This window comes from Peromyscus californicus, unplaced genomic scaffold, assembly GCF_007827085.1.
Source record: "Peromyscus californicus insignis strain IS unplaced genomic scaffold, ASM782708v3 Scaffold_5__1_contigs__length_169319896, whole genome shotgun sequence".
In the NCBI taxonomy this organism is placed as follows: Eukaryota; Metazoa; Chordata; class Mammalia; order Rodentia; family Cricetidae; genus Peromyscus; species Peromyscus californicus.
The window spans coordinates 43,042,502-43,061,760 of record NW_026294573.1 but is presented as its reverse complement, the minus strand read 5'-3'; the positions used below and the strand labels follow the sequence as shown (position 1 = coordinate 43,061,760).

The following is a 19,259-nucleotide window of genomic DNA, read 5'->3' as shown; positions in this document are numbered from 1 at the left end:
TTTGTTATTTCTTAGTTCTTTTATTTTCCTCCCTCCCTTCCTCCCTCCCTCCCTTCCTCCCTCCCTCCCTTTCTCCCTCCCTCCCTTCCTCCCTCCCTCCCTCCCTCCCTTCCTCCCTTCCTTCCTTCCTTCCTGTTCTTGTTGTAACAGATGAATTACAGGTGAATATTTGTCATGGATTTTGATAGGGAACACTTTTCATCTCAGTTAAGTGAATTACTCTCTTCACATGCATACTCATAAAATTAGGGTTTTCTTAATTAGTAAACTTAAATTGTATAAATTATATTCATTACTGGCATATTCTGAATGTCTTAAGTTTATAGTTTTGTAAAATTTTGCTTTTCATTATGTAAGTTCTTATATTTCATGTTTGACCACCACCTAATCTCCTTAACGTATTTGAGTTTTACAAATCTCAAAACCAGGTCACTTTAAGTGATGGTGAGGTAGAGGAACATAAAGAAATTTAGGAATAGAATGGCCACTGTTTGACGATTACTTAGAAATGATGGATAAAGAAGAACAGAATGATGGATGGTGCCTGTTTCTGCCTTAAGCCACTGGTGAACTGAGAAAGGACTTTGTTGCTCTTGTTTTGATAGGAAATAGAATTGTAGCTGTACATAGTAGAACATGCCTGTAATCCCAGCACCTGGGTGTAGCAAAGGCTTACAGGCCTCAGTCATGTGGCTTCTTAAGTCTGTCTGAGTTTATTGCTATGTCCATTCTATGCATGTTTACTCTTAACACTTTGGGTTTCTTTACTCGTTTTCTGAAGATTCCCTCCCTGCCATTTGGCTACCTGCTTCAATGTAACTAGCTTAAACAGTTTTGTTGAGTTATAATTCTGATAAAGTATAAATCAGAGCTTTGAGTTATTCAGAATATTTGGTAACCATACCACCAAAATTTCATTATTTTTATTTCTGAGGCTTGTTTTTTTTTTTTTTAAGATTTATTTTGTGTTTTAATTATTTGCATGTGGGTTGGTGCCTGGGTGTGTGCAACTGAGTACACAGACACACCAGATCTACTTGTAGCTGGAGATACAGACAATTGTGAGTTGCTCAATGTGGGTGCTTGGGTCCTCTGCAAGAGCAGTAATTGCTCTTCACTGCAGAGCCGTCTTTCTAATCCTTACCCACACCTCTTTCACAGAGACATATACACATATATAAAGAAAAGGAAGCATAGGTTTATTAAGGAAAGTCAGAAAGAACTCCTGAGAATATGCAGGGCTCCAAGAGTGCTTCTCTTTCCCATTTTTAATCCACTAGCCTTCTTTTTCTAGATTTTACTCTTGTTCATTTAGAATCATATAATATGTGGTTCTTTTTTTTTTTTTTTTTTTTTTTGGTTTTTTCGAGACAGGGTTTCTCTGTGTAGCTTTGCGCCTTTCCTGGGACTCACTTGGTAGCCCAGGCTGGCCTCGAACTCACAGAGATCCGCCTGGCTCTGCCTCCCGAGTGCTGGGATTAAAGGCGTGCGCCACCACCGCCCGGCAATATGTGGTTCTTTGGTCCTGGTTTCTTTCACTAAACATATTTTTAAGTTTCATCTGTGATGTATGATGTGTCAGTTCTTTATTTCTTTTTATGTCTGAATTTAATATTCTACTATATAAATATACCATATTTTATTCATCCATTTATTTAATTGTGTTGCTTCTATGTCTTAGCTATTATGAGCAGTGCTTTTATGAATATATGTATAAAGTTTTTTTCCTGCACGAATGTATGTTTTTATTAGGTTACGCCAAGAAGTGGAATTACTGATTTGGTTGAATATTCTTTGTGTGTGTGTGTGTGTGTGTGTGTATTTTTAATGTGGCTGTGCTATTTTATAATATAATACTGGAATATGTATGGTTTTCAGTTTTTCTACACTGACCATTTTTTTTTTTTGTAATTATTTTTATTATTATTCTATTGGGGTATTTATCCCAGATTTTTACATGAATTTATATAGGCAGCAGAAAAGCTCTCTTGGCTTCCAGAAGTATGGCTACTGTTAGGATAAACTCTACTGTTAGGATAAGCTAGTGTTCCTGAACAATCAAGCACTGAAAGAAGGATGAGCAAGGTACTAGGGTAGAAGAGAAATGAACTTAGTTCTAAGACTTGGAAAATATTTTCTGGCCTTCTCAGGTACATTCTATGTTATATAGTAAATGTCACTTCTTTAAAAGCTGTTTGCAGAGCTAGAGAGATGACTCCATGGTTGAGAGCACTTTTAGTCTTAGCATCCACATGAGCAGCTTGCATCCACCTGTAACTCCAGTTTCAGCAGCAGATCTGATGTCCTCTTCTGGGCTCCTGGGCTCCTGCATGTACACGGCCTGTGTAAACTCACAGCCAAATACCCATATACTTTTTTTCCTTTTTAATTGCAAATCCAATTGCATTTTAAATAATCAAAATGATTTCTTTCCATAACACCGTTGGAAAGACGAGCAGTTCCTTTGTAGAAGTAGCCTGGTGTAACAGAAAGCTTGAGTTTTGCGGTCACTACAGATAAAACTTTAAATCTTTTATATGAGATTTGGCTAACTTCATTACCATGTGCAAACAATTTGAATCATCTGAGGTGCAATTTCTTTGTCTATAAATTGAAATTGAAAATAGTATTTACTTTATTGAGATTTCACTTATCTGTAGCCTCTCTACATTGTACTGTATAATTTGGACATAAGGTATTTAGTACTGTTACCACCTATGATGTTGACAATAATTCTGAGCTTTATTTTCTTACCCATGGTTTCAGTTACAGTTGTTAACCTTCATTTTTTTTTATCTTGATCTCCTGTGCATTCGGGAAGTTTTATATTGATTTTTTTTAAAGTAGTATAATTATTATTTTTTCAGGAGTACTTCTTTGATTCAAGAGTATTGACAGATGGAGAACTGGCTCCTAATGATCGTTGTTGCCGTGTATGTGGAAAAATAGGTCACTACATGAAAGATTGTCCCAAAAGGAAAAGGTTGGCAAACAATTTTCTATCAACTTTATAGAGAAAATAAATATAAGACTAATTTGCATTTATACTTTTATTCAGAAATGATTTAAGTATGAAAGTTAAAATTTTAAGTTCAAGGGTTTTAATTGGATCATAAGTAAATAAATGTTCATTTGAATGGAATTTTGTAACGTGAAATTTATGTTTAGTGATGTCTTATAACATTTGTTTTTTTATTCTTTCAGTTTTTAGTTTTTTAATAGAAATGTTTATTGACACATTATGTGTTTGGAACAGCTGGGAACAAGAAAAAGGGGAGGACTTCATAGTCCTCAAATAAGGACAAGCTCGCAGTAACGATAAACTGAATCCTGGAAATACATGTTGAGCTGGATCTGTGTATTATGTAAATTGAGAAATACATGCCCTCTGAATTGCCTCAAGATCTATCTGTGGGTCTAGGTATGGTGGCACACACCTTTAATTCCAGTGCCTGAGGCAGAGGCAGGAGGAGGATTTCTGTGAGTTTGAGGTTAGCCAGTTAGGGACAGCCAGAGCTAGGTAATAGACCCTGTCTCAAACAGCAACAACAATAAAAAAAAAGAAAAGAAAGGAAGAAAAGACATATATGTGTTCATGCTCTCCCAAATTCACATGTATATTCAGTACAAGGGTTGAGCACCTTTCATTATCAAATCTGGCTTAATAAAGCATCTGGAAGTTTTTTAATGAATAAGCTGTAGTTTCTATCACTGTTATTTAATAAATTTAGGCAAGATGCTTATTTTCTCTAATCCTGTTTCTTCTTAGACTTAAGTTAGTATCAATCTCTAAGGATATTAGAAGTTTAAAAATTGATACTGAATTTTTTAGTGTGGCTAGGCCTGGTAGAACAATCCTTTAATCCCAGCACTTGAAAGATAGGGGCAGGAAGATCTTTGACATTGAGGCCAGTGGATTCTACATAGTGAGTTCCAGACCAGCAAGGACTATATAGTGAGACCCTGTCTCAAAATAAACAATTACTCTTATGAAATAGCTACGATACTTAATTTTTGAAATATGATTTAGATATGTTATAAATGGAAGTGTGTTTCTTTAAAAAAAAAAAAGCATAAAACACTGTATGTTAGTCCATTTGTCATTGTGTATGGTTTAGTTTGTTTTGTGAATCATCAGTTTGTAAGTTCCTGGCTCCACATTATTGGTATCAGCAGTTTACTGTTTAGACTAAAGAAGAAAGACAGTGAAGAAGAGAAGGAAGGAAATGAAGAAGAAAAAGACCCCCGAGACCTTCTTGACTCCCGAGACCTTAGGTGTTTCATATGTGGAGATGCAGGACATGTGCGCCGGGAATGCCCAGAGGTCAAAATGGCCCGCCAGAGGAATAGCAGTGTGGCAGGTAAGTTTAAATATTGAAAGTAGTTGAGAATGTTTCTTTGCTTGTTGATAGGGATCAAACCAAGGCTGTTGTGCATGCTAAACACATGGTTTACTACTGAGCTACAGCCCCAGTACTAGTATGTTTTGTCTTGGGGACAGAGTTTTGCTATATAGTGCAGGCTGGCCTCAAATCTATGATCTTCCTGCACCAACTCCCCTGGAATTGCCCATATATATATATATAAAAATAACCTGACTTCAGGTATTCTTTTTTAATTTGATCTGGCCTAGGGGTTTAGCTCAATGAGAGTGCAAATTTGCTATGTACAAGGTCCTGGGTTTGATGCCCTACAGCGTGAGATTTAAAAAAAAAAAAAAAAAAACCCAAAAATTCAGAAAAAAGAAAAAAAATCAATTTATATAAGATTTAAAAGTGGTTTTTTTTTTTTTTTTTTTTTTGGTTTTTCGAGACAGGGTTTCTCTGTGTAGCTTTGCGCCTCTCCTGGAACTCACTTGGTAGCCCAGGCTGGCCTCGAACTCACAGAGATCCTCCTGGCTCTGCCTCCCGAGTGCTGGGATTAAAGGCGTGCGCCACCACCGCCCGGCTAAAAGTGTCTTTTAAGACCAGCATTCCTGAGATGGAAACAGGAGACTGGCTTGAGCTATATAACATTTATAGACTGTTTCAAAAAAAACCAGGATAATGAGGGGCCTGGAAAGATGGCTCAGCTATGAGCACTTGCTGCTTACTAGTAACCTAAGTTTATTTCTCAGCATCCATACTAGGCAGTGGACAACTACCTATAACTTCAACTACAGGGGGTTTAGTACTCTCTTCTGACCTCCTTGTACACCTCCACATACATAGTGTGCACACACACACATCCCTTAAAAACAAATAAACGGGCTGGAGAGGTAGTTCAGCAGTTAGCATTGACTGTTCTTCTAGAGTATTCCTATTCTATTCCCAGCCCTCACCTGGCAGCTCACAAATTGGAACTCCAGTTCTAGGGGATCTAGTGCCTTCTTTTTGCCTACATGCATGTGGGTACATAGACATTCATGTAGGCAAAACACTTATACACATGAAATAAATTATAATAAAAGTAAAAATTTTAAAACAAAAACCCAAGGGGAAAGGATACAGCTCAGTATGCAAGGCCCTGGCTTTGATCTCAGCATGAAGTTGGGGTAGAGAGCAGTGGTACATATCTTTCCCTAAAATAACCATTTAAAAGTTCACTTTAGTCCATTCTTTTGAGAAATCTTTGTCTGCTGCTTATGTGTTTATTACTCTACTTTCAGTAATCAACATCAACCTTATTTCAAAAAGTATAGCTTGATAAAATCAACAAACTTGAAATTTTAAGACACTGGAGTTTAGGGTTGTAGCTCAGTGTAGTGCTTGCCTAACCTGTGAAATCCTGTGTTCAACCTCTACTGCCACAAAAATAAATACCATTAAAATAATCGTTAGTTCATCGATTTGTATTTATTCACTCCTTTTTCCTGTGTTGTTTGTTTGTTTGTTTGAGACAAGGTCTCATATTGTACCTCAAGCTGGCCTGGAACTCACTGTGCAGTTCAGATCTTGTATTCACAGAAATCCTTCCACCTTGGTGCTTCAGGCCTTGAGATTTTAGATGTAAAACAGCATGCCTGCCAGCTTTGTCTGTGTCTTTTGACCCTTTTTTCTGTGATGTCTTCTCTCAGCAGCCCAGCTGGTTCGTAACCTTGTCAATGCTCAGCAGGTGGCTGGTTCAGCCCAGCAACAGGGTGACCAGTCCATAAGAACTAGACAGTCTTCAGAATGTGTAAGTACTGTGCCTTTGAATGAGTTTGACTAGAAGAGAGCCATTTTATCTGACTCTTCACAACTTTAATTTTGAACCCTTCTTCACATCTTTTCCTAGCTATGAAAGCGCACCAGTAGCTAGGCACTGTGTAGTACACTGGCTCGTAGTCCCTAATGTCTGGAGGCTGAGGCAGTCTCATGGTTTGAACCTAGGACAACCCCCACCCCCCCACCCCCAGGACAGGTTTTCTCTGTGTGACCCTGGCTTTTTTGGAACACTCTCTGTAGACCAGCCTGGCCTCCAAACTCACAGAGATATACCTGCCTCTGCCTTCCAAGTGCTGGGATTCCACTACTGGCTAGCTTTCCTAGGAACTTCTTAAAGAAGGAGGGAAAAGATCCTGAATTTGGTTTTTATATTTTCCATGTGCATTGTTTAATTTCAATAGAAACATGAGACAGTTTACATTAGTATTAGTTAAATGAATGAAGATTTAATTTCTTGCCTAAGATCTACTAGGAGATAACTAATAACTTGAAATCAACTTGAACCCACATGTTCTTTGTATAAAACTTATGCTCTAATTATTTTTCTGTGTTGCTCCTAATTTTCTTTGTCATTTGCCTTTTTCTCACCTGACCTTTCTTTAAGAATCTAATGGACATTATTTTTCTGGTGTCTAACAAAGCAACTCAGATCTAATTGTGTCTAGAATGCAGTTTATGTTTCTTTCCAGTACTATAGATTTGCTTCTTCGTCCATTGTTTATAGCCTTAATGTCTGTCTCTCACAGTCTACTTTTCTCTCACATTTCTTTTCTTTAAATTCTATATCCAGTCAGTCACCAAGCTCTATTGCTTCAGTTTTTCAAAAATAACTCATAAATTGGGGCTGGAGTTGTAGATCAATTGGGAGAGTGCTTGCTTGCCTAGCATGCACAAGGCCCTGAGTTTGATCCTAGAGCACTGTATAAACCAAGCATGGTGGCATACACCTGTAATCCTAGTACTTGGAAGGTGGAGGAAGTAGAAGGATGAGAAGTTCAAGGTCATCCTGTGTGTTACATAGTGAATTTGAGGCCAACCTGTGCAATATGAGCTTAGAAAAACAAAACAAAATAAAATCCTTGTTTGGGTGTTGTGATTCCAACCCTTAGTATACCAGCACTCACTTGAGAGGCTGACGCGAGCAGATCTCTGTGAATTCCAGGCCAGCCTTGTCTACATGGTGAATTCTAGGCTGAGTAGGGCTATACAGTGAGACTTTTAAATAAGTAAGTAATAAGTAACTAATCCTTACAGTCCTTTGCTTCCCTCTATCCCTGTATTATAGTCTCAGGACTGCTGAGGCACAGTAGCTCTTTTTTTGTTCTGTTTTGTTTTTTTAGACAAGGTTTCTCTGTGCAGCCCTGACTGTCCTAGAACTTGCTCTGTAAACAAGAGCTGGCCTCGATCGAACTCAGAGATCTATCTGCCCCTGCCTCCTGAGTGCTAGGATTAGAGTCATGTGCCACCGTGCTGGGCTTCATTGCACCCTTTTAATTAATCTCATCAGGGTTTTGTTTTTTTAAGTTTTTTTAAAATTTTATTTAGTTTTTTATTATTACTAAATCAGAATAATTGTTATAAATTGCAAATTGATTATATTTCTGGTTTGGTTCAAATTTTCAGCAGGTTTGCACTGCTCTTGTATAAATTGTATAAACTATGGGATAGACAAGACACAGGAGCCCTCATTGCCTTGTTTCTGTTTAGTTTTTAAGCCTCAGATATGTGTAGACAGATTTTTGTTTGGGCTGCCAGCTCACAAAAAAATGACATGGAGATTTATTATTAATTATGAGAGCTCAGCCTATAGCTTAGGCTTGTCCCACTAGCTCTTATAACTTAAATTAACTTACTTATATTAACCTATGTTTTGTCTCGTGGCTTTTTACCTCTCTTCTGTCTTGCACCTCCTGCTTCCTCTCCTCTGGTGTCTCTCCTGTGCCTAGACTCATCTCCCTGTGCCTGGAATTCCTGCCTAACCTGTTTCTGCCTAGCTATTGGACATTCAGCTCATTATTAAACCAATCAGAAGGCTCCTTGGCAAAAACACATCTTCACAGTGTACGGAAAGATTATTCCACAACAGATACATTATCCCCTTACCTGTGTATCTACTACTAAACTTTGAAATTGCAGTTATCTTAAACAGTTCAGTGTTTTCATGCTCATAGACCGTCAGACATGTTTTTCCTGCTGCTAAATACTCTTCTCTGTATCCTCTGACTTACTAGATTTGCTTCTGTTTACCTTTTAGTCTCAGTTTAAAGGTTATGTCCTCTGGAAAACTCCTTGATCTCTACATTTCTTGAAAAGTGGAAGTTAGTTTTTCCTGTTAATCATTATATACTATAAATCACCTTTTTTTTTTTCTTTTGGGATAGTCTCAATATGTAGCCCAGGCTGGCTGGCAGGGACACAGGATGTTCTGACTTTATCCTCCTGTCTGCTCAGACTACAGATATTACACACTACTGTACCTGCCTGTACAGTCATAGTAATAATCATACTCTGCTGTGATTACTTGTATAATCTTTTTCTGTTCCCTGATTTCCCTGCTAAGTAAGTTTTTAAGCTTCATGAAGGCATACACGTTAGGGTTATATTTTAAGTACTTAGTAATAATGCCTAGTACACACAGTTGTTCAGGGAACTGAATGAAAGTGGCTGTGAGTTATTTATATGTTCATTTCTGGTTTACAAAGGAAATATTTTGTTCATGATGGGAATGATGCTAATATCTCTCTCTCTCTCTCTCTTTCTCTTTCTCTTTCTCTCTCTCTCACAATAAAAGAATTTGAGCACCTTGGGAAAAAAATTTAACCTTCATATAATAGGAGATTTTATTATTTGTTGTTATGTATCATATAGTTCTGTATATGCTGTTTTAATGAAATAACTGCTATTATGTTTTAATCTTCATTTTAGGAAATTAATAATCTTGATTTTTAGGAAATTAAGATGTTCGTAAATTAATTTTTAAATTGTCTTTTCTTTTTTCCTGCAGTCTGATTCACCATCTTATTCTCCTCAGCCCCAGCCATTTCCACAGAATTCTCCCCAACCATCTGCTATTCCCCAGCCTCCATCCCAGCCCGGATCCCAGCCTAAGCTTGGCCCACCCCAGCAGGGAGGCCAGCCCCCTCATCAAGTTCAGATGCCCTTGTATAACTTTCCTCAATCACCACCAGCTCAGTATTCTCCCATGCACAGTATGGGATTATTGCCAATGCACCCCCTCCAGATCCCTGCCCCATCCTGGCCCATCCATGGCCCAATGCTCCACTCTGCACCTGGCAGTACCCCCAGCAATATTGGCTTGAATGATCCCAGCATCATCTTTGCACAGCCTGCTGCCAGACCGATGGCAATCCCTAGCTCTTCTCATGATGGACACTGGCCTCGTACCGTGGCTCCAAATTCCCTGGTGAACAATGGTGCAGTGGGTAATTCAGGTAATTTTCCTTTTTTCTTCTTTTATATTTGGCTGTGGAAAGGTTGAGTGGTTGGTATTATTGGTTGAACCTTAGGTAACAATAGAAGAAAGATAATAGTTGTATTTATTGAGAATATAGAATTTAGATAAAAGTAAACAGTGTAGATTTTAGATATTGTCAAGATTGAAATCTTGTCTGCCATTTTTTACAAGGTCTTGACATCTCTAATCATTTGTTTCATCTCTACAATAAGGATATGAATAGCATTTAACAAGAACGTTAAGAATATTAAATAAGCTAATACTTGTAAATATTGCTTTTTCTTATTGTTTTCCTTTTCACATTCACGTTATTTGGTATAGGTATTATTGGCACTCATTTTACAAATGATAAAATTGAGAGTCTGCTGGGTGTGGTATTGTACACTTGGCAATCCCAGCACTCAGGATGATCAAGACCGGACTGGGCTAAATGAAACCCTGTCTCAAAGAACAAAAGAAAGACAGAAAGCCAGGTGTGGTAATGCATTTGAGGCCAGCTTGAGCTGTATGAGATGTCTCCCCTCCCCCACCTCTAGGGTGAGTGGAATGAAATTGAAGAAATAACTTAGCTGTCATCAGTTAATTGTTGTAGATTCAAGATTTAAACTAATGAGGTTTGTTTGGTTTGGTTTTTACTAAACCTGTGCTCTACAATGAGGAGCAGTCCATTATTTTCTTCCCTCCCTTCTCTTTCTCTTTCTTTTTTTTTAAATTTATTTATTTATTATGTATACAGTATTCTGTCTGCATGTATGACTGCAGGCCAGAATAGGGCACCAGATCTCATTACAGATGGTTATGAGCCACCATGTGGTTGCGGGGAATTGAACTCAGGACCTTTGGAAGAGCAAGCAGTGCTCTTAACCTCTGAGCCATCTCTCCAGCCCCCTCCTCTTTCTTTTAATTGGGAGAGGCGTAATAAAAATGTTTTAATGTAGGCTTAAGCACAAAGGTTAGGAGAAAGAAAGACACTCAGAGCAAAGCAACACACACCTAACATGGGTGTGATAACACTGCCTGTGGGGAACCAGCCCCAAGGCAGCACAGTGTTTGAGAGTAGTCCATGGTGTTGGTGAAGCTAAGACTTTTCTGAGGGTTTTTAGGGAGAGAAAACACTCGCACATTCTTTTTGATGGTTCCTTTCTTTATTCTCTCATGTCTTTCTACAGCTTATATATCCCAACAAAGCTCTTACAGGCAATACAGGAGTCATAAAAAAGTTGCATTCCTAGATAAAGACATGACTAAAAACAGAGACATCCTGACAACTCTCATGCAGTATATCATGAGCAAACAAGGAGCATATTTTCTCAGCCAACTCTTTTAATTGACAGGCTGTAAATTGTAGTTATAAAGAATCAATTACTTTATTATCTATCTTGAGAGGTAATCTTACAAGGAATTTTAAAAGACTCATAAACCTAAACTATTGAACAGCCCAGAAAACAAGAAAATTGTGTCTTTATACACTATACTTTTGAGTGTAAAAGCCGCTTTTGACCTGATACCCTGAATATTCCCAGGCAGTGGAAAAGCAGTTTAACTAACTCATGACTATGTAAACATTTGTAACTAACACTCTATAATCAGGAATCATGAAATCTGAATTCTCTTTAGGTCTCTAAGATGCTGGGTTTTCGGACAAAGAAAGCTAAGCCAGAGAGCTAAGGGTGCTGCAGATTCAGGCTAGGCTTCTGTATATATTATCAGTTCAGCTGGCACTTTCCACGATACTATGACCAAAATGCCTAAAATTTAAAGTATATTTTCTGTCCAGTGTGTAACCTCTGATTATCCAAGAACACCTGCAGCCCTCATTTGGGGCTACAGAGTCAAATTATTTTCTGTAGCCTTGAATAGTCAGAATTTATTTTCATAAATTGAGGTCAGGAATGGGTGCAAGGAATTAATCATTTGCCAGCTAGCAATAATTATGCTGTTTTTGTATTTGCAACTTAGCTAGACAGTACAGTTGTGTCCTTGTGAACTAAAGATTGGGAATGTTTATTTTAAAAACCATTAGTAGGCATCTGGTCTAATCTAAAGTTATTTTGAAGCTTTGTATCAGCTAGTGTACTCAGCAATAAAATTAAAAGAATTTGAGCCATTTTGGCTCCTGGACTCAAATGTTTTCCTAAATCAAAATTCTGAGCTGTGATCTAAAGCAGCTCAGAAGTGACTCACAGGCCTTGTGGAACAATAGGCCTTAGCTATGAAACATATCCTAGTATTTATTTTTATTCATCTAAACTCTGTGTCAGTTAGACAATGTAGCTTTAGGAGGAAATCATCTTACTGGCAATCCACAGGTCCAAATGCCCAGTCGAGCAGGATGTTTATGAGATAAACACATTACAACACAGGAAATAGGTATTCCCCCACACCCAATTCAACTAGTGTCAGATACCAGAGAAAGATAGCAGTAGCAAGCATGCAAAGGCACAGCAGAAGCAGAAGACACTGTGGAGTCTGTGGTCTCGCAAGCCTTGCTTAAACTAGATATACCCATCAGAGTTGTTTTATCTGATGGGCTGACACCTGGACTTCAGTTACCACCTGCTGTTGCTCTGACACGGCCACAGGCAGTGTGGGCTTCTCAAAGCAAAGCTGTAGAAAGTGAGACATACCCAAGTGTGGGCATGGGCTCCTCTTGGGAATGTCACCCCCTTTCCCCGTCTTTTTGTTCATTCTCTTTCCTTCCTTTTCCCTTTCTACTCCCCTCCCCGCTTCTACCTCTTCCTTCCCCCTCCCCCCTTCTACCTCTTCCTTCTGTATTACCAGATGGCCTTGAACTCATGGCAGTCCTCTTAGCTCGGCCTCAGTTCTACTGCCCCATTGCTTGGATTACAAAAATGTGCCACCATGGCTAAGGGGCAATACATTCAAAAAGCAAAAGATAACTGCATTTAGTAGAATTAATAAACAGTAGTTTTTTTCTGATATCTGAATAAATACACGGATTTGAGACATACAATAATAAACGATTTTAAAGGTTACCTACTATATTACTAAAATGTTATAATAATTCTTGCCCATTTAAAGTAGTGTATTTGCTATATCTGCTAATTTTATATCCAGCTTTGTAGTGATAACTATCTTCACCTTAAATACTATCGTGGGAAATTTCAAATGTACAGAATGAGAGAGTGAAATACCACCAGTGAACTTAACAGTTACCAGTAATTTGCTCCTTTTTTTTTCCTTTTTCTTTTTAATCTGACCCCTTAACCACAATTTTAAAATAAAATCTCAGTGGATTAAAATTGCTTTTAAACTTCAATTTGGGGAGGTGTGATGACTAAGTCGGTAAACATTCTGCCACCTAAGCCAGATAGACCCGAGTTTGGTTTCCAAGATCCACATGGTGGAAATGGGAACCAGGGCAAGCTGTCTTTATCACCTCCTTCACATGTACTTCGCTGTGGGTACTGATGCACACACAGTTAATATAGCCTGAGCTGCAATGAGGCTCTGTTTCAAGACACACACACACACACACACACACACACACACACACACACACACACACACACACACATTGTTCTCTTGTTCCCTCACCCCACCCCCACCCCCACCCCCAGGGACCAACTTGTTTCCTCATTGATTTTTTTTTTAAATTTAATGGTGTCTGTTATTTGTAATTATTGTTTTTGTTTTCTTTTTTAAAGATTTATTTATTTATTAGGTATACATAAGAGGGCGCCAGATCTCATTACAGAAGGTTGTGAGCCATCATGTGGTTGCTGGGAACTGAACTTAGGACCTCTGGAAGAACAGCCAGTGCTCTTAACCTCTGAGCCATCTCTCCAGCCCTATTTGTAATTATTATTAAGGCCCACAAATTCACTACTAGTTATAGAGTCTTTGTGATTCTTCTACTAGGAACTTTTTCCTAGTAGCTGCTCAATTATTATTTTTTTTTTAAGATTTATTTGTTTATTATATTTACAGCATGTATGACTGCAGGCCAGAATAGGGCACCAGATCTCATTACAGATGATTGTGAGCCACCATGTGGTTGCTGGGAATTGAACTCAGGACCTCTGGAAGAGCAGTTAGTGCTCTTACCCTCTGAGCCATCTCTCCAGCCCTCTGCTTCATTATTCTAAAGTATAATTTGCATAGACAAGAACTTTTAGATGAGGTCAGTCGTTTTTGTTTGAGTTTTATTTGATTGTTTTTGAGACAGGGTGTTGCTGTGTAACATTGGCTGGCCTAGAATTTATTGTGTAGATGAGAATGGCTTCTAATTTGAAGTGATCCTCTTGCTTCTTTTGGGATTACATAGGTGTACCACCACACCTGGCTCAGTTCTTTCCGTTTATTTTATTTTATTTTTTTCAAGACAGGGTTTTTCTGGGTAACACTGTCTGTCCTGGAACTCACTTTGTAGACCAGGCTGGCCTTCAACTAAGAGATTGACCTGCCTCTGCTTCCTGAGTTCTAGGATTAAAGGCATGTACCACCACATCTGGCTCCTTTATTAATTTTCAAAGGAACATTAGAGATATTTCCAGTGAAAAAGTATTGTTTGGATTTTCCTTCTGGTGGTTTTAAGAATTGAACCTACATGGCTTTGGCATGGTGGCACATACCTTTAATCCCAGTATTCAGGAGGCAGAGACAGATGGATCTCTGTGAGTTTAAGGACAAGCCTCTACAAAGGGAGTTCTAGGGCAGCCAGGGCGGTTACACAGACAAACCCTGTATTGTAGGGGGGGGAAGGGATGGGATATTGAACGTAGAGTGCATGCATGCTAGGCAATCACTGTACCATAGTTCTATCTCCATCCCAAAAGTATGTTATCTCTTAGAGAAGGTATAATGTAGTCGGAAGTTTTCCTGTGTCCCGCAACCGCTTGGTTCCAAATAAACATACATGGCTCAGGCTTATTGCTAATAAGCTCTTTTATCTTAAATTAACCCATTTCTATTAATCTGTGTATTGCCACGTGTCTCGTGGCTTTACCTGTGTTCCATTATATCTTGCTCCCCCAGCAGCCACAGCATCTTCCCTCCCTCCCCTTTCTTCTCCCTGTATCTTTGTTTGGATTTCCTGCCTGGCTCTAACCTGTCTTACCATATTGCGAAAGCAACTTCTTTATTAACCAATGGCAGCAACACATATTGACAGCATGCAGAAAGACCATCCCACAGCAGTACCTCTAACCTGTTTGGAATAAAGCAAATGGAACTTTGGTTTCTAAGACGAAAGACATTTATTACATGTCTGCTCTGACTGTCAATGAGTTATAAAGACAAGACCTGTATTTTGTCCTTTGGTAGATGAGTTCACTTTTTATGCAGGTACTTTCTCCAACCTGCCATTGGTGTATCTTTGTTTCAATAATAATGAACTAATTTACAAAACATCTTGGAAATCTACCATACTGTCTCTTACCCAGGTTATGAAAGTGGTTGCTTCTACCTGGGATGTCTTCCATAACTTCTAATATCCATTTTCATACCTCTTGCCTTACCCTAAAGGTTTCTTAATTTATATCACTGTCTTCAAGAAGCCTTTGAATCTTGCCGATCTTGTCCTCCAGTTGAATTTCATCTTTTGTCTGCTTGTTTTCTTAGTATTTATATCACAGCACTTACCTAATTGTGTTAAAAATCATACTTGTGTGCTTAACCCATTAGTCTGAACTTCCTAGTGCTGTGACCCTTTAACACAGTCCTCATGTGGTGACCCCCAACCATAAATTGCTACTTCATAACTGTAATTTTGCTACTGTTATGAATCATAAATATCTGATATGCAGGCTATCTGATATGCAACCCCTGTGAAAGGGTCGTTCAGCTCCCAAAGATGTTGCGACCCACAGGTTGAGAACCACTGTCTAAGCCTTGTTATTTAACTAAGCCTCTGCAGTATTTAGATTAGTGCCTGAAAATATTAGATGCACTATTTATGTTCTATATAAATAGTACATGAAAACTCAAGTGTTTGGTTTATAGGTATACAACTCTATATTAAAGGTAAAAATATTACTGTGTTAAAGTAGAAGGACTGAGTGGGACTATATTAAATTGAAAGTTAGGAGATCACAAATGCAATTGCCCACCACTACAATTATGCAGTCAAGCTTCGAAAATTTAGGGAAATTGCAGAGGTCAGTGTATCCCAAGTGCAGTGGATGAGCCTGAAAATTAGCGTTTTATTAGAGTGGAAGATTATGTAATAGTTTGTTGTTGTTATTGTCTGAAATGAGGTCTATGTGTAGTCCTGTTTCTTCTGGAACTCACAGAGATCCATCTGCCTCTGCCTCTGGATGCCTGGGATTAAAGGCTTGCTCTTCATTTTTAAAAATATCTTTGGTGAGATATTAATGTTACATATTTGGCTGTGAAAACTGAGCAAGGGAAATTGAAGTATGTCCTTAAAAATATCTTATGTTAAAATACCATTTCTCAGTTGGCCATGATGATACCTAATTCTCATTTATTTTGCAAATTCTGCTCCCTTAACTTTGGCTCTGTTAATTGTAATGTGACTTTTTAAACTTGTAAACCAGCCTTTCTGATTGCTTCCAAAAAAGACTTGGTTGTGAAAATATAGCAAATACAGGCTTTTCCATTCTATATGTCCTAATAGGAGTCTAAGGTTAGAAATGTCTTTCAGTTACTTTCTCACATATTGTTACCTGAGTGAGAAAAACAATTAGAAACACCCAGTTTTGGTGGGTACTGTACTTTGAAAAAAAATGTACCTTTAAGACACAAACCAGACTTGGTTGAGACTAGCCACATACCTGTGCAAGTTTACACAAGCTTGCTATACCTCATGTTTGGAGGTCAGAGGACAACTTACAAGAGTCCGTTTTTCTCTTTCACTGAGAATTTCTGGACTCAAGTTCAGGCTGTTGGGGAAAGTACTTTTATCCACTTTGCCTGAATCCAGAGAGAGAGAGTATGTGTGTGTGTGTTCTTGTTTATTTTCGAGAGCTTGTGTTAACTTAAGTTTTCTTTTCGATCATCTTTTACAACCCGAGGTTCAAAAAGGAGCCATAGTAATTTTCATAACTGTGATTTGAACCTATATATGTTTGGTTCCAAAACCCAAGTTTTCAACCACAGTACCTCAACCTTTTTGTACAAGCTTCTTCCAGTCCTGGGATTCTGGCCTAATTGACATTATCATAATGGTAAAAACATCAATTTTGTAGCATGATGTATTAAGATTCCTTCAGATGTGTATTCCCACCTACCTGACCCATTTCTTCATCTTCCTGTTTGTTAGGGTGTTGTTTTGTGTGTGTGTGTGTGTGTGTGTGTGTGTGTGTGTGTGTGTGTTGTTTTTGCTTTTTGAGACAGGGTCTCTCTGTGTAGCTCTGGCTGTCCTGGACTTACCTGCCTCTGCCTCAAGTGTTGGGAGTAAAGGTGTGTGCCACCATGCTCAGCTTGACCATTTCTCCTTTGACCTCTTGTTCCTGAATGTTTTCTAGTCCCAAACTTTCTTGCCTTTTATACATTCTTCTCTCTAAAATGCCCATTCTGTCACTTTTGTCTCTTCGTTAAAATTCTGGTTAGTCTTTGTAAGAAAACCTCTCACCTTGAAATTCTGCATTAGCCCTATTTGGTATAACTGACGTATTATTGTATACATCATGTACACAAGTAACTTGAACAAATAATAATGCTTGCTTCTTTAAAAGAACTTTGATATCTGAATTTAGCATAATACATAGTTGATGGTAGTTATTCATGAATTAGTAAACTAGTATTTTAAATGTGGTTTTCTTTTCTTGTTGGAATGCAGAACCACGCTTTCGAGGACTGACTCCTCCAATTCCATGGGAACATGCACCACGTCCCCATTTCCCCCTTGTCCCAGCTTCGTGGCCTTATGGTTTGCATCAAAACTTCATGCATCAGGGAAATCCAAGATTTCAGCCCAAGCCCTTCTACGCTCAAGGTACCAGTGCTTACAAATCAGTTGTCAAGCTGGGTGGCTATTACTCTAAGGTGGGAATCTCAGTGGAGACCAGAATCTAGGAGTAACATTCATGCATTCAGTAAATATTAACACAGATATTACATTACGATTCATAATAGTAGCAAAATTACAGTCATGAAGTAACAATGAAAACAGTTTTACGGTTGGGGTCACCACAACACAAGGACTATATTAAAGGGTTGCAGTATTAGGAAGGTTGAGAACCACTGTTAAAGAGTGAATGGCAGTACCTTGACTATGGTTGGGTTTTCTCTTGAGCAGAGCTCTAGAGCTGAGGAAGCTCTGTCCGTTGTAGGAGAATTTGCAGGTTTTCTGTGTGGGGTTTCTTTCCCTGGTTTCTTGTGTGGTTTTGTTTCCTTTCTTCATACACTAGATTTGCCTCCTCCCTCCAAATGTTTTGTCATGCTGCTTTTATTACGTGAATGTTTTAAGTGCTGTATGACTAGTTACAAATTTATTTTAAGCGGTTGTGAGCTAAGTAGGCACAAGTCTTTGAGTCTACTGTCTATGTTATTTCCAGCAGACAGATGTGCTGCCCGTCGCTGTAGAGAGCGTTGTCCCCACCCACCAAGAGGAAACGTGTCGGAGTAATGCCAGCCCACAGCAACCAACCAATCCTGCTGTCTCAAGGGTATCCGTACCTCAGTGTTAGTTACACTCAGCAGAAAAAGTGACATTTAAGGAAAGCAAAACAAATCAGGTCCTGATTTAAAATTTTAACACACGTTTAGATAGCTTATTTAAATTCTAAGACTGTTTTTAAACACTGTATTATTTGTATATAAATATGAACTATAGTTTTTACTGGTATCACTAAAATGAGTGATACAAATTTCATCTATTTTATTACCCTATTTTTAAGGGAATTTTATGTTTTGTTTAATCTTGATGAATTGTATAAAGAGAGAATTTAAAAAATTACATTCTTTATTTTCTATTAGCTGTATTCATACTTTGGTTGCTTCAGACTTTATATATATTGTTCTTAAGGATTAGGAAAGGATTTCATGTGTTTTAAATTTGTCACTTCTATTCTTTACAGAACCTTGTAGTGCCAAAAACTTTTTAAAAGGTAAAAAAAATAAATAAATAAAATTACAACATAAAGATTCAAAAAAAATTTTCTTTTACATACTTGTATGTTGAATATATTCAAACTTGAATGGAAAGTTGCTTTTGTCTGTATTTGAAGTTCTATTTTAAGTTAATAAATCTTTTTGACAAGAGTCAAATTTGGTTAATTCATCTGGTTTAGATGATAGGAATACATTGTAATAATGGAAGTATTTTACTCCCAGTGACTATTCTAAACAGACTTAGTTCTAGAGATTGAAAGGTCTTTTCCTTCATTTTATTGGATTTTTACAACTACAGAACGATGATGCGAAATACAAAGGTAGCAATGACATGCTACAGTTTGACTTAAAGTACATCTTTTGAGGCCTGGGGTTGTAGTTGAGTTGCAGAGAGCTTTCCTATCTTGTGCAAGACACTGGGTTCAATCCCTAGCAATACCTTCCCTCCAGCCCATTCCTGCCTCCTGCCCCTCCTCCAAAATCTTTTAAAAGGAAAGTAGAGGAAAAACAATTTTTTAGTGAAGAACTAGTATGTGCCAGACTGTCCATTCAGAGCCCTG

General features: G+C 38.1%; 1 protein-coding gene across 1 annotated transcript in view; it reads left to right on the top strand.

Annotated features, from left to right (window-relative positions):
• The window catches only part of Tut4 (terminal uridylyl transferase 4), a 115,869-nt gene extending 97,020 nt beyond the window's left edge, over positions 1-18,849 (top strand). Inside the window, 6 exon segments of the mRNA XM_052718330.1 lie at positions 2,868-2,983; positions 4,174-4,361; positions 6,056-6,156; positions 9,190-9,637; positions 17,426-17,581; positions 18,147-18,849. Of these exon segments, the coding sequence (XP_052574290.1) occupies positions 2,868-2,983; positions 4,174-4,361; positions 6,056-6,156; positions 9,190-9,637; positions 17,426-17,581; positions 18,147-18,214 (1,077 nt within the window). The 3' untranslated portion in view covers positions 18,215-18,849.
• The last annotated feature ends 410 nt before the right edge of the window (positions 18,850-19,259 follow it).